This window comes from Vespa crabro, chromosome 1, assembly GCF_910589235.1.
Source record: "Vespa crabro chromosome 1, iyVesCrab1.2, whole genome shotgun sequence".
Taxonomy (NCBI): Eukaryota; Metazoa; Arthropoda; class Insecta; order Hymenoptera; family Vespidae; genus Vespa; species Vespa crabro.
The window spans coordinates 16,634,758-16,649,757 of NC_060955.1; the positions used below are offsets into that span (position 1 = coordinate 16,634,758).

At 33.0% G+C, this 15,000-nt stretch overlaps 1 protein-coding gene across 4 annotated transcripts in view; it reads left to right on the top strand.

Moving 5' to 3' along the window:
• Nucleotides 1-15,000, top strand: part of LOC124432823 (complexin) — a 243,300-nt gene that overhangs the window by 194,521 nt on the left and 33,779 nt on the right. For all 4 annotated transcript variants that reach the window (XM_046982099.1, XM_046982098.1, XM_046982100.1 and 1 more), the window contains one exon: nt 12,682-12,845. In XM_046982099.1, coding sequence (XP_046838055.1) covers nt 12,682-12,845 — 164 coding nt within the window. The remainder of the gene's footprint in view (nt 1-12,681; nt 12,846-15,000) is intronic.

The window sequence follows — 15,000 nt, forward strand, 5'->3', positions numbered from 1 at the left end:
TATAAATTTCTAATCTCATTAAAAATTGTTCCAAACTTTTAATCCAAGATGCAAACTACAAGGATGTACTGGAACAGGATAAATTGTTAACCAAAGTACACACACTATAAGAAACTCTTCTTTGTTTAATAAAGCTTCCTTATGGCTAAGAAAGTTATTTTTCATTGGTTTGTATGAAATATGAGAGAGAGAGAGAGAAAGAGAGAGAAGGGCGAGTGAGAGAGAGAGAGAGAGAGAAAGAGAGAGAAGGGCGAGTGAGAGAGAGAGAGAGAGGGAGAGAGAGAGAGAGAGAAAGAATATGTGGAAGGTGTCGAAGGTGTCGAAGTGACAAGGACGTCGTTTATCTCCCTTCATCAAATCAAATCGTTCGTGATATCGAACGAAAGAAAATCTGTAAGAAAGGGCAAGATAAAATAGAAAGAGAGAAAAAGAAGGAAAGAATAAAAACATGGTGAGTCCACGATTTGAAAAGCAAATGGTGGGAAGGAAGAGAAAGTGGTCTAGGTTGACAGGACGATGGCCGAAAGACTTGGAAATTTATTATCGAATAGGAGGATAGAATATCCCAGGCTGGTTCTAGTTAATAAGATTGATGCATGAAAGAAAAAGATAGTAAACCAGAAAGAGAGAGAGAGAGAAAGCAAGAGATAGAGGGGCCGGAAAGGGGAAGAAAAGAGAACGAAGATCTTTCTCTGTGGCACAGGAACTAGCAAGTTCGATGTCTGTTTGCATTAACGTCCGACAACGAAGCCATGTTTTATGCATGAGCACAAAAACGTCCAGACAATTTGTTCTTACCCTCGGTAGTAGGCTGATCTACGAGTGAAGGATCGAAAAAGAGAGAAAGAGAGAGAGAGAGAGAGAGGCTTCTTTTGTCCTCTTCTTCTCTTTCTCCAACATTCACCAGCATTCTCATTCTTTTTCCCCGAGCAAAACCCTTATCATGATTCACCTTGTTCAAAGAAAGAGCGGGAATTTCAAATGAACGATTCCGATTAGACGGATATACAGCGACGAAACGAAAAGAAAATATATACGTATATAATTCGCGAAACTGGATCAAGTGAATCGGACCATTCTTTTTATCTTTTTTTTTTCGTTTTCCTTTTTTTTTTGTTTTTCTTTTTTCTTTTTTTGTTTTTATTCATAACATACGTGACAATTATTAAGCGAATGAAACATCGCAGTAATGTAGCCATCGGATTTCCTTTCATACGAGTTTGTACAAAATGTAGTCGTTAGAAATGGTCGGTCATGCGACAAGAAAGAAAAAAGAAAAAAGAAGAAAAACTTGCAAGCTACGAAAGTGCAACACATTTCTCTTTCTTCGATATTTAATTGCTGGACCGTTAGAAAAGTTGACTGCGCCGCTCTACATCTCAATTATCGGAGAACGCAAAGCCATATTATTGCTTGCGTAACGGTAAGAAACTCATAAATGCGAATGGCGATAATGAAAGCAAGCATTTTCCCCTACACGAAACCTTGATCAACTTGTATGATAAAATTTTCAAAGGACTCCCGAGGTACACGTACGGACACAATGATAACGCGCAAAATTGCAACTGTTCGTGCATCAGATAACACATCGTTATTTCCTTACTTCCTTCTTTTTCTCCCCGCTCTTTACCTCTTTCCTTTCCTATCTCACTTTTCCCTCGACATAAGATCTTTCGGTTGTACAATTGTCGTAAAAAATAGCAAGCTTGTAATTTAAATGTCGTATTTTCGAAAGAGATTCCATCATAAAATTTATAACATTTGTTAAGAATTAAACGACGTTTGAAAACAAATATTTCCTTACATAAATTATTCTTTTTTTTTTATTTCTGTTATTTTGTTTCTTTTTTGTATAGAAAAATAATAGCGATGGTAGTAGTAATAATGGGTCCCAAAGTTTTTGGAATGAATGCACAAAGTAGAATATGTAAACGATAAGGTCGACGCAACCCTGACGGTTTATAAGGTGGAAAAATTGTGCTCAAAATGTTCCGACTTAAGTAGAGGAAGGAGAAAAGAAAGAAAGAAATTTAAACGCAACGGGGATTACGACCTTTTTCATGTATCAAAAATGTACATAAGTATATGCGTATACATGTAGGAACATAACCACGAAGAAAACGTCCTCTTATATCCTTTACGGTTCTCTTTTATTTCTTGTTTTTTTCCTTACCTCCTTCTTCTTCTTCCTTATCTTAAAGAAAAGGTTGCATTCTTTATCATCACAATATCGTCTCAGTACTTTGCTTGGTATTTTCTTAGTGCGAAACTTTGAAACTGAACTAAAACAAGTTGATCGAGAAACTAAATTTATTTATATCCTTGGTATAAATTTATTATGTTACGATTTAAACAAATCTCTCTTTCTCTCTTTCTCTCTTTCTCTCTCTCTCTTCTCTTTCTCTCTTCCTTATATAATAATTAGGTACGTTCCAATGAAACATGTAGCAGTCGTAAATTACGTCGTAGTTACATTGTATTTCATCCAACGAGTTACAAAGACACGTAGCATATTCTCGTAAAAGGTTATAACGAAAAGCTCCTTTTACGAAGACGATTCGAGCTGTCGCGCTTGATACCCGAGTAAGCGAGCATTAAAGAGGATTTTTCTCGTCTTCCGGCGTCTCATCGTGAACGACATGCTCCTCAATCGTACGAAGAAGAAAGAAAAAGGAAGGAAAAAAGAAAGGAAGAAAAAAGTAAAAAAACATGAAAGCTGATTTCTTCGCTTTTACAGCCGATTAAATTTCATTTTTCTATCCACGAGAAAAAATTTTAAATGCGCGTGATCGTATTTCACAGATTATCACGTATATTTATCTTTTTTCTTTTTTTTCCAATTTAACGTACATCAATTCCATTAATTGCAAATATTTCGCACGATGTACATATTAACTATTTACAAATGATACATATCAAAATTAACAATTAGAATAATCTCAAATAATATATAGGTATATAAAATCTATCGCAAATATTTATATATATTCCGAAATATGGAGCTTATTCGCGAATAAGTATTACTCTATTGTAAAAAAAGAAAAAGAAAACAGAACTCCTTATTTATTTATAAACAAGTGCTATCGCATTACAATAATCGCTTTACTTATAATGATACTTATTTATGAATCAATTCAATATAAGCTAAATGCATATATTATTATCTATTGGAGCTGCATCGATTGTTTTCGCTGAACTTATAACTATATTATGCAATGATGATCAGTTCATATATATATATGAACTAATCGTTCGCAAAGGATTAAAGATCTCGTTTTAAAACATAAATGAGATCAATTTATAATAATTATTGATTCCTTGTTGAAAGTAAAATTTGAAAATATTACTGTTATTCAGTTATACATTTAACGAGTAAAGTATTAATTCTCTACGTAGAGCCTGACCATAACAGAAACATTGACAGAACGGTTCTCACGTATGTATTCATATCTTTATGTAATGTATATACATATTCGCGTGCATACATGCAAACATACATACATACATAAATACATACATACATACATAAATACATACATACATACATAAATACATACATACATACATAAATACATACATACATACATACATACATGCATGCATTCTCTATTCCACGTGTTACGTACATGTGCGTTATTTCAGTTAGCAAACACGGCTATAATTCCGTATGGTAATCTATTTGTCAGGTAGTGAATTCAAAGCCAATCGTTCGCAGTAAATATCGCTCCTGGACACGAAAACGGCTCGTTGGAAACATCTGTGAGCAGCGAGTAAACGCGTTTCGCGCGCGGACGCGCGCTAGCGCTCTCTTCCATTTGACTATATAACCAATCCAACCAAGCTTCCTATCTTTCATCGGCTCTTCAAATGATTTTATTACAATAAAGTCGAGCTTTAAAAGTTAGATATGATTTATTGGAAATTTATTCAACTCTTTAAAAATCAAATTTTTACTTACAAAATATAATCATAATAATGACATTGATTTAAATCATTTGTATATTGTATAATGTAACCTTTAAATTACTTTACTCTTTGTAATCGTTCCTAAACATAAATTGGTCATATTGTTAAATTAATTCTTTTATTCGCTTTGAAAAATTCCAATATCGTGAAAATCGAAAGAGATAAAAGAATGAATTTCATTTATCCGATTCGTCTTCGATCTCTCCAACGAGCGTCATTATCGAACGTACTGACCAGATTTGCATTTAAACTGCATTTTAGAAGAGCACGTGGCACCTTTTCCAACGTACAGAAGTGATAAAAGGATGAAACTATCTGGCGTCCAATCAGTGACCCGCAGATGCCATTGGCTCGATAGCGAAACAAGTTTACGTCTATTTCAAACGCTGTATAGAATACATGGTAGTGAAATGAAAAGTGTATAAAAGTGTGTGTATGTGTGTGTGTCTATGTGTATATGTGCATGTGCGTGTATGTATGGGTGTATAAATGTATGTGTATGTGTATTTGAGAGAAAGAGAAGAGAAGAGAAACGGACATCGTTACGAGGAGAAAACGAGCAGTTCGATTCTCTCTCTCTCTCTCTCTCTCTTTTTCTCTCTCTTTCTCTCTTACTTTCCATCAGTACCACAAGCTCTTCCATCGGGCTGCAATCTGCATGAGCCCGCTCGTTCGAATTAACCGATACCTAGAAAACCGCTTGGACCGAACGAAACGAGCAAATTACGCGCTTACAAGTGAATTTTCCGACCGACGAGAAATACGTCGATAGAAAATAAGAAGAAGATCGAGAAAAATAGAGAACGGTGACTTTGAAATGAACGTAATATATTGCAATTAAGTATCTACCTGACGTTAGTCGGATTACGAAATGACAAATTCTTTCTTTGATTGATCGAAAACTCTCACGTATTTCTAAGAAAATTTGATGAATTTTTAAATGGTGAATTTCAATAAAAATAATATGAGCTAATATTTCTAATTGTTCATTATTTAATGGATAACAGAAAATACGTGTTTATACAAAAAAGATTTTTATTCTTTTTTATACCAATCGTTCAATACATTTAGAACTTATTAATTTGTTTATATTTGTTTTGTGAAAGCGTTCGAAGTTTGATCAAGATAGTATATATTTCTCTCTTGCTCATATCATTTACGTCGAGATTTATGAAATAAGAAGGCATTGATGAGACGTTCAACACGAACGGGTTTAATTCCGTGTGACGAGACTATTCGCCTCTCTCATTAGCATCCATTCTCTATGTATTTATCAAAGTAATTGGTTCTCGGCTAACGCTTCTCCTACGAAACTTGCCTACTTCGCGGAGTCTACCGAGCTCACTTCCTCAGTTGCTTTCCCTCTCTCTTTGTAACTCGAGTTCCGTGAAATAGTAACAACGAAGAACTAACTCATTCTCTCTCTTTCTCATCTCTTTTCACTCCTTATGGTTATATTTTGTACGTATATATCTTTGTCTGTATATACAATTTATACATAAATAACAAATTTAACATCAAATTTAATATCGCACATTGCTAATTTATATTATTACGTTTGTCGTATATTTCTTTAAAATTAATTGAATTAACTTATTAAAAGTTTCTTTTTAATAACATAGTATGCACGTCATACGTTTTTGTTTTTCTTTTACGATATTGATTAACGTATTAAATCGAGAATTTTCTCTTTTTAACGATATCGACAATTCCAGAAATTCGAGAAGAAAACATTCGGAAACCAGAAAGAAGAACTAATGCGAAAGAGAGTAAAAGTAGTTGATTCTGGTTTTGAAAGAGGGATGAAATATAGCTTTTTCACGGAACAAGTTATCAATACTTCCGCCACGTCGAACGCACACATGGCGACATGCGTTCTAACAAACGGCTCCTTTCAGATTTCTCTTTGAGATCAACGTTTATATCGTTTTCCCACTCTCTCTCTCCCTCTCTTTCTCTCTTTCTCTCTTTCTCTCTCTCTCTCTCTCTCTCTCTCTCTCTCTTTCTATCTATCTACTTATCTATCTATCTATCTATCTATCTCTTTATCTCTCTTTTTCTTTCTCTCTCTTTTTCAAACGACAGTCAAGAAAAAGAGATGTTATATTATCGTCTATTGAACATCGAAAGTGTACGGACAAAAAAAATATACCACTTATGTCGGTTGAGTTAAGTTGAAGAAAATATTAGATCAAACATTTCTTAAATCTGATTTGTATTTTCAAAACAAACGTCCAAGGAAGAATATAAATCAAGAACATAGAAAAAGACAATAATTTATATCGATTGTGATCGTTTCTCTTTTTTAATTTTCATTTTTATCGTAAATAAATTACCAAAGGTGATACTCGGTTAAAAAATATTCTATTTTATATTTTATATTCGGCATAAATTTTTCAATTTAATAGAAATTAAATTTGAATTCATAATTTATGAAATGAAATTTTATAACACGATAAAAGTACCTGTGAGTTGTCTTATTAAAATTGTACCCATACGAATTTGACAACCCTTCCTTACAACTTTTTTTTCCTCTTCTTTGAGAAAAAAAAAGAACTTCGTACGTACTTGAAAACGTCTAAAGTAAAGATCCAGACAAGTTTGGATAAAATAAAAGTTAGACACGAAGGTCCAACGAATAAGCACGGAAACCTCGGACACAACCTCAGATGGAATTTCATACTGTCAAATAAAAGTGGAACGCAAGGAATTCAAATTCTCGTACATACATAGTCCGCGCGACGAATTTTACGAAGAGTTTCGCGCGCAAAAAGAAAAAAAAGAAAAAAAAAGGAAAAAAAAACGAAAGAAATGGACTATTTCTCTCTCTTTCTCTCTCTTTCTCTCTCTCTCTCTCTCCCTCTCTCTTTCTCTCTTTCTTTCTATTTTTTCGTTTTACGCGAGTAAACATTCCAATAGAATTCTTCGATATCGATTCATAGAAACTGACGAAGGTCGGATTCTTCGAGATATTTTCTTTCGTGCCTCTGCAAATATTAATCGACGAGAAGAGGATTCTCGATGTGTTAAAAGGAAACGAGCTATCGGATTTTGCTGTGACAGCAATTAAATTCCTTATTTGATAATTTTGTCTCATAATTTAATTAGAAAATTCCATCAGAGTATTCGGGAACGATGTCTATATATATATATATATATATATATATATATATATATATATATATATATATATATATATATATATATATATATATATGTATGTATGTATGTACATATGTATGTAAGTAAGTATGTATATCTCTGTGTAATTTAAAAACTGCTCGACATTTTCCGTAATACTCAAGAACAGATGCCCGTCCGCTCGAACATTCCGCATTGCGGAATATTCGTTTTCTTTTTCTTTCACATAGACGCAGAGAGCACAAATACCTATTCACTTTTTTCTCTTCTTTAAATATACGATATCAATGAAACGCTGTTTTTACGTTACGATTTCTTTATGCTAAAATCGAAAATGTTCTCTTACTCTTTCTCTCTCTCTCTCTCTCTAAATCTCTCTTATAACGATGATCCACGAAACCAAGAAATTAAACAAAAAGAAAGAATTGGTGTGTAAAACATCGTGTTTCATGGATACGACGTGATCGCAATAACAAGACAGGCTTTATCATATGTACAGTAAAAAAGATTTGATTTGTTCGATCGTGCAATTTGCTTTATTGTGACTTTAAAAAGAGCTTCAATAGTACAGAAAAGAAGGAAAATATAATCGTGTATTCACTTATGTATTTACGATTTGTACGTAAACGAGTGGAAAGATCATATCTGGAAAGTAATGCAAAGAGATAGAATAAAAAAAGAGAGAAAAAACCAAAAGAAAAAGTATGAATGAAATAAAAAAGAAAAGACCAAAATTTCGAAAGGTAAAGGGATCGATCGATCGATCGATCGGTTTGTAAGTCTCTCCATTAACTCCACATGGGAAAGACCACAAAGCGTTTCTTAATACCTCGTGCAAACGAGAACGATTCCGTACGATCTCTAAGAGGTAGCAGAAGACAAAACGAAAGAGGGCAAGAGATAGATAAAGAATGGGATGTGGAAAAGAGTCGAAGATAGATGAAAATCGTAAGTAATTCTTCCTCATCGGCTCACAAGCCTCGATCCTCGACGAGAAAATACCACGATTTGTATCCTTTTCTATGTCGCTCATTTATTTCACTCTCTCTCTCTCTCTCTTTCTCTTCCCTTTGGGATTGACTTTTCAAGACTTACCATCGACCAGCTGCTTCCTGGATTATTCCAATTAGCGTTACGTAATTAATCGTAGAAAAAGGTACGTTATACATTCTCCCTGGAAATGAATCCAGACTCATTTTAGTTTGGTTATAGATATAAATTATTTCTTATTAATTGTACAAAGACGATGAAAGAGTGAATCTTTATCACTTCCACCTAAGTCCAATGGATTCGTTTTACTAACGCTTTATTTAAAATTACATATGTGTATATATTTTTATTTGATATTAACCTGCTATTCTTCCTTTTTATTCTATATAGAATTTTATTCTATCTCAAAAAAAGATATAATAAACATAATACATCATATCAATATATATTTATCTTTTTTTATCTTTTTTTATCCTACAAAATCACAAACATGGAGATGTCCCTCTATTCTTTCCCATTTACAAGGGGTACGGAAAAAGCACATCTTTTTGAAAAAAAATTCGTAATATGGAAGGAACATGATCCACACTAGTATTTTCTTCTTGTTATATTTCATAACACATACGGATACATATAAATCCCGATGTTCTTTCGACGTGCTTTCAATCTATTCTGTCGAAAAAAAATTACAAAATTTATATGTATATATATAGAAAATAACACATAGACACACATAATTCTGTAATTTTGTGAAGTACATTTTTATACGAAAAAAAAGATCAATTTAATTATGATAGAATGAAAAGTCTTGTCAATTAGAAAAATACATTCCGACATACATATATAAAAACGTTTAAATGTTTAAACGACGGCTGGCTTTTAATTTTACAAACTTTTACATAAAATACTTTCAAAATTTCTTTTGTAATATTATAAAGATTTCCTAATAAGAATAAAATCTGATTTGAAAACGATGACAATAAATTCTCTTGTATTTTCAATATACAAAAGCTTATATATATATATATATGATATTACATGAGTATATTAATTTCTACACAATTAGTTTGACAAATGAAATTAAATATCATATTAAATATCGAATAAACGAAAAATAGAAATAGAATAACATATCGTGAACGACGAAAGAAAGTAAAACGAATGATTTTACGTTTGGATTCATAAAATCGAGAAATGGTCTTAACGTAGATTTTCGGTAATATCCGTGCGAACGAGCCACGTTGTGTCTCGCCGCGTCGTTTACAGAGAAAGGACAATTGCTCTTGGACCACCGCCATTATCGTCCTTTCGAATGTGCGACAGCATGGAACCGTGACAGGCCAACCGCTACCAGATGGGCCGCATTACGATCTCGATCGAGGAACTTTGCTGAAAAACTCGACCGCGTGTTCTCTTTCTTTCTCTCTCTCTCTCTCTCTCTCTCTCAAAGAATAAAAGGAATAAAATAGACGAGGAGAAATGTGCAAGCAAGTATGTACCTTGAAAATGCGATTTGTCCTCCTTTCCGTATCACCGGCCGCATTTCCGTCGCACTGCGACGTTCTTTTTCGTCGTTCGTCTATGGCTGACTAATATTTTGGACTACTACTTGAAAATAAATAAAATCTCATTTTATTGCGATAGATTTCTTCGACTATCATTATTATACTTACCTTTCGTGATCGAAATGATCATAAAAACAACAGTATTCTTTTTCAATCTTTTTACGGATTTGTAAACAACGTGGATCTGTTTATTACACTTCAACGTAGATATTCGCTTACGGATTTTTATTATGTTCTTATCGTTGCGCGTCACAATGCAAAATGCGGAAAAAAAAGAAAAAAAAAACTGGTATACACACAACGGTTGATAAACAACGTAAATCTTTTTATTACACTTCAACATATAATCAAATGTAATATGATAAATCCTTCGCTTAAGGATTTTTATTATGTTCTTATCGTAGCACGTCACAATGCAAAATACAAAGGAAAAACTTATATATACACAACGGTTGAATGTGTATTCGAAAGAGGATGATATGTGTCCTTTTTTGCCGATCCTCTGTGTACAATTAATATCTAGAATTACTACTGAAAGTTGATAAAAACGAAATAATCTCATTCCATTAAAATAGATTCCTCTTGATTGTCGTTATTATACTGTGCTTTTGCGATAGTATTGCTTTATAAAATAATAACATTATCTTTTCATCCTTTTACATTTGTAAACAACGTAAATCTTTTTTTACACTTCATCACATAATCAAACCCTTACGGATTTTTATTATGTTCTTATCGTAACACGTCACAATGTAAAATACAGAACAAAAAACTTATATACACACAACGATTGAATGTGTAGTCAAAAAAGTATGATACGTGTCCTTATTGGTCGATCCTCTGTTTACGATTAATATCTAGAATTACTACTGAAAGTTGATAAGAACGAAAGAATCTTATTCAATCGAAATAGATTCCCTTCGATTATCGTTATACTTTGTTTTCACGATCGTATTAATTATAAAATAATAACATTATCTTTTCTAATCCTTTAACAGATTTGTAAACAACGTAGAACTTTTTTTATTACACTTCGACGCATAATCAAAAGTAATATGATAAAATCCTTCGCTTATTTCGAATTTTTAGGATTTTTATCATTACATGTCATAATACAAAATTTTTAACTTATATATAAAAAAACGATAAAGACCATATTTGAAAAGGAATGAAACATGTTCATCGCTTGAGGTTAAAGGTCCGTCGAATCGAAATGTAAGTCCTGTGAGAGATATCGCTTAAAGCTAAGACAACTCGTTGAGAGTAGTCGACGGTGATAAGAGAAGGAAAGAGTTAGAGAGAGAGAGAGAGAGAGAGAGAGGGAAAGAAGGAAGGGAAGCAGGAGTAAGAGAGCCAAAAAGCGAGTCGAGTGAAAATAGTTGTGCCTAGGTTTGGACATCAAAGTACTGTGTGCTGTAAAATAGAAAGAACGAGTTCAAATAGAAGGAACGACGAGACCGCAGAAAGAAAAAGGCAGAGGAAGACAGAGAGAAAGAGAGAAAGAGAGAGAGAGAGAAAGAGAGAGAGTAGACATTGCCGAGACAGAAGTAGTATTAATTTCCTCGAGCCTTCGGGCTTCTGGCACATCCTTCTCCGCCAGACGACGAAGAAGAGAGCCCTTTGCTTTTCCCTTCTTACTCTTCGATCTCTTTCCAGTCTTCCTCGTTCACGATTCTCTCGATATTATCACGAGAGAACATTCTCTGTTCTTGTCAATTTCTATAAAACGAAACCGCTTTAATACATGAAAGATATAAATGCATTCGATTACGTTCGTTCTCTTACAGCAATGAAATATCATCTTTAATATCATCTTACGTTTTATGAACATTCTTTTATTTTTCTTTTTTAATTTTTTATATGATCACATAATTACAATATATTAATATTTTTTTCATTAAATCTCGTAAAATAAGAATTATACATAATATGATCTTTTCTTTATTCCTATTTTAATATTTATTTAATAGCTACTATTATTATATATTTCTTTTTCTCAAAATGTCTACAAAAAAGAAATCATACATCGAAGATTTAATAGAAGTAATAAATATACGATTGTATCATCTCGACAAACGAATAATTCATAAATTTAAATCATTAATAAAGAGTTCCATACAGGAAAGAAAAAGTAAAGAACGAAACACGAAATTAAGCGATCGCTTTAAAGTCATCACCGGAAATACCTTTAATAACAAATCAAAACGTATTGATTACCAACAATATTATGTTTACATAGTTATTACACTCAACATATATGTATCCATACGTGTATGTGTATACGCATATGTGTATATATATACCTATTGTTATTTATATAGCCACATTTACACGCTAACTTGACTCAAAAGCATCAGTCGGTATTTACACACTAAAGTGTAAACAATTCGGTTTCTTCTTACTTGCTAGCTTTGTAATTATTCGTCGCAGATATGTACAAATTTAACAAACCGATTCGAATAATCTAAACGAATATTTTAATTACTTCAATGAACCCTAGGAAGTATATATAAGGTTAATAGAAAGGGAATGAGAGAGAGAGAGAGAGAGAGAGAGAGAGAGAGAGAGAGAGAGAGAGAGAGATAATAAAGGATAGCTAGTTAATTTGAAAGACAGTGTTCAAGGAGAATGGTGTGTTGATGGTAAGCAAGACCATTTATCGACTCGATTCCCTAAGGATACCGTCGTATCGGTGTTCGTCTATTAACTGTAACTAATTGTAAGATACTTGTGGTTTACCAAAGGCGTAGGAAGTAATACAACGTACGAACGATGAATAAAATATAAGGACCATTATTTGCTATTTACGTTTGAATATGCGTAAACGATCGTTCTTGACATGAGGGAATTCAATTCGTCGATCGTTAATTAGTAATCATTATTAAAATATGAATTTTTAAATACACGTTAAAAGAATGAATCTGAATAAATTTTTGAAATAATAAAAATGGAACGAATATTTTTAACATATGATTTAACAAATCATTTTACAATATTAATGAAAATTTTTTTTGTTTAGGAGCGGTCGGTGGCGAAGGAGGAGACGAAGATGACAAGGAAAAGGAGGAGGAGGCCGAAAGGGAAAGGCAAGAAGCCATCAGGGAAGCCGAGGAGAGGAGGAAAGAGAAACACCGCAAAATGGAAGAAGAACGAGAAAAGATGCGACAGGAGATCAGAGACAAGGTCAGAAAAAGTCACTTTACCAACGATGCTTTCTCTCTCTCTCTCTCTCTCTCTCTCTCTCTTTCTCTCTTTTTTATCCATATTTTTTCTTCTCTATCCTCTCTCTCTCTGTCTCTCTTTTCCTCTCTTTTTTATCCTTTTTTTTCCTTTCCTATCCTTCCCCTCTCTCTCTCTCTCTCTCTCTTTCTCTCTCTCAACCCATCGATCAGATCACTCGAGTTTTCTAAAAAGAATGAAAAATATTTGAAATCCCATGATTCGTTGGAAAAATGGCCTTCGTTTTTCTTCCAATGTAAAAGCCATTGAAGAGATCGGGTACCTTCGACAAACCATCCAACAAAAAATCCTCTATCGGTAAAATCGTTCCAACGTTAAGCTCTCAGTTCCTATGTATTTCATAGTTGAACGTCCATTTCAATGTATTTTTTATCGATCACAAAAGAAAATGATCTGATTTAAACAATCTTTATTAAAGTTTGTTAATCATCAATATACTCACGCGTAATCTACGCGTATGGATTTCTTATTTTTCAAGTAGCACGACGAGACAAAGTAAATTATATGAAGATGATTATATTAGAATATTAACAACCATCCGAACAAACTCATCCCATAAACCATCCACTTGTTTCTGTACAACAGTACTCCTCTCGCACCCTCATTTCTGTTCACTTCTTAGAATGATAAAATCTTCTCATATCGTACAGCATCAAGTCTACGTTGAAATACGTATTCTCCCTCGACGCTGGGTGTTACATTCATGTTTCCGACAACAGTGTTAGTAGCGAGGGTGGTAGAGACGACGAGAGTGGTCCTGGAGGCACATTGATATTCCAATAAATTGTAGAGACGTATGACTTCCATTACTCTGAATTCTCACGATATCTTTCCTGGCTTAAACCGAACACCTGACTGCATCAGTGACGTCGATAATAGTTATATCAAACTCTGTTAGCATTCTAAACTTCTTTTATCTAGGATTAAACATTTCACGCTTCTTTCTCGAAATTTAATCATTCGTTTCTTTAAGAATAGCTAGCTCATTGTACATCCTCGAACATCGAATTAATCAAAGAAAAAAAGTAAAATAAATTATAGAGATTATTGTTTATTTATTTGGAAATTTTCTTTGTTTAAAATTTGAAATATGAAGTTTTAAAGAAAATATTACAATCATTATCGATTTAATTATTATGTTATTTACATTGTAAAAAAGGTGCAGATATTTAAGAAAGTGAGTTCTTTTAATTATTCTATATCATCGGCCTACTTCGTCAACAAGAGTCGAGCATAAATCAAGCATAAAAATATAATAACTTTAATCAAAGACGTGTCGTGATAACCAACGAGTCACGAAACTCTTATGCTAATGTATAATCATTGATAATAGGTTCTAATTAAAATTCACGTATGCGTCTTGCCAAGTGGACGGTATACCTTAAGTGGGAATATAAAATGCTTTGTTAATTATTAACGTTAGAGGAAGAAAGAAAATTGAAAATATGAAATGAATATGGGCGTTATAAAAAGTATAATCATTTTTCTTAAAATCAATCAAAAATGTCAACACTTACCTTATAATAAAAATTATAAAAATCGATTAGTATGTTTATAAATGTATAGATTTTTTTTTCGATATAACAACGAATACGAAAAGCAATGTTTTTCTCTTTTCTTATCACACAAGTAAAACTTTATTTACTTCATTTACATAGTAATCGAGAAATATTCATATTTCATAATTAATTATCGAAAAAGTCGATAAAAAGGATTTTTTTTATGGAATAAGAGAAACAACATAGCTCGGAAAGAAAACAAAGCTAATAATTAAATCGTAACAGAATACGAACGAGAATAATAAATTTCAAAATTCGCTGTTCTCGGACATTAGCATAATTCGAGAAACGATTGGTTGGCTGTGTTCGTTTCGTACGCAGCTGAACCGTCGATAATCGGCATGCTAATTAGCGCTAACGACTGGATTCTCGTTTGTTCTGGACGTTTGATCAATGGGAATCATCGTGCGAGACAATGCTCCCTCTTCTCCGAGGTGCCATGCAAATAATCGTACGCGACATGAATTATAATACTTTTGGTGGACACGATGCATGTATTATAAAGCATGAGTACGATTCTGTACGGCCCATTTGGACCT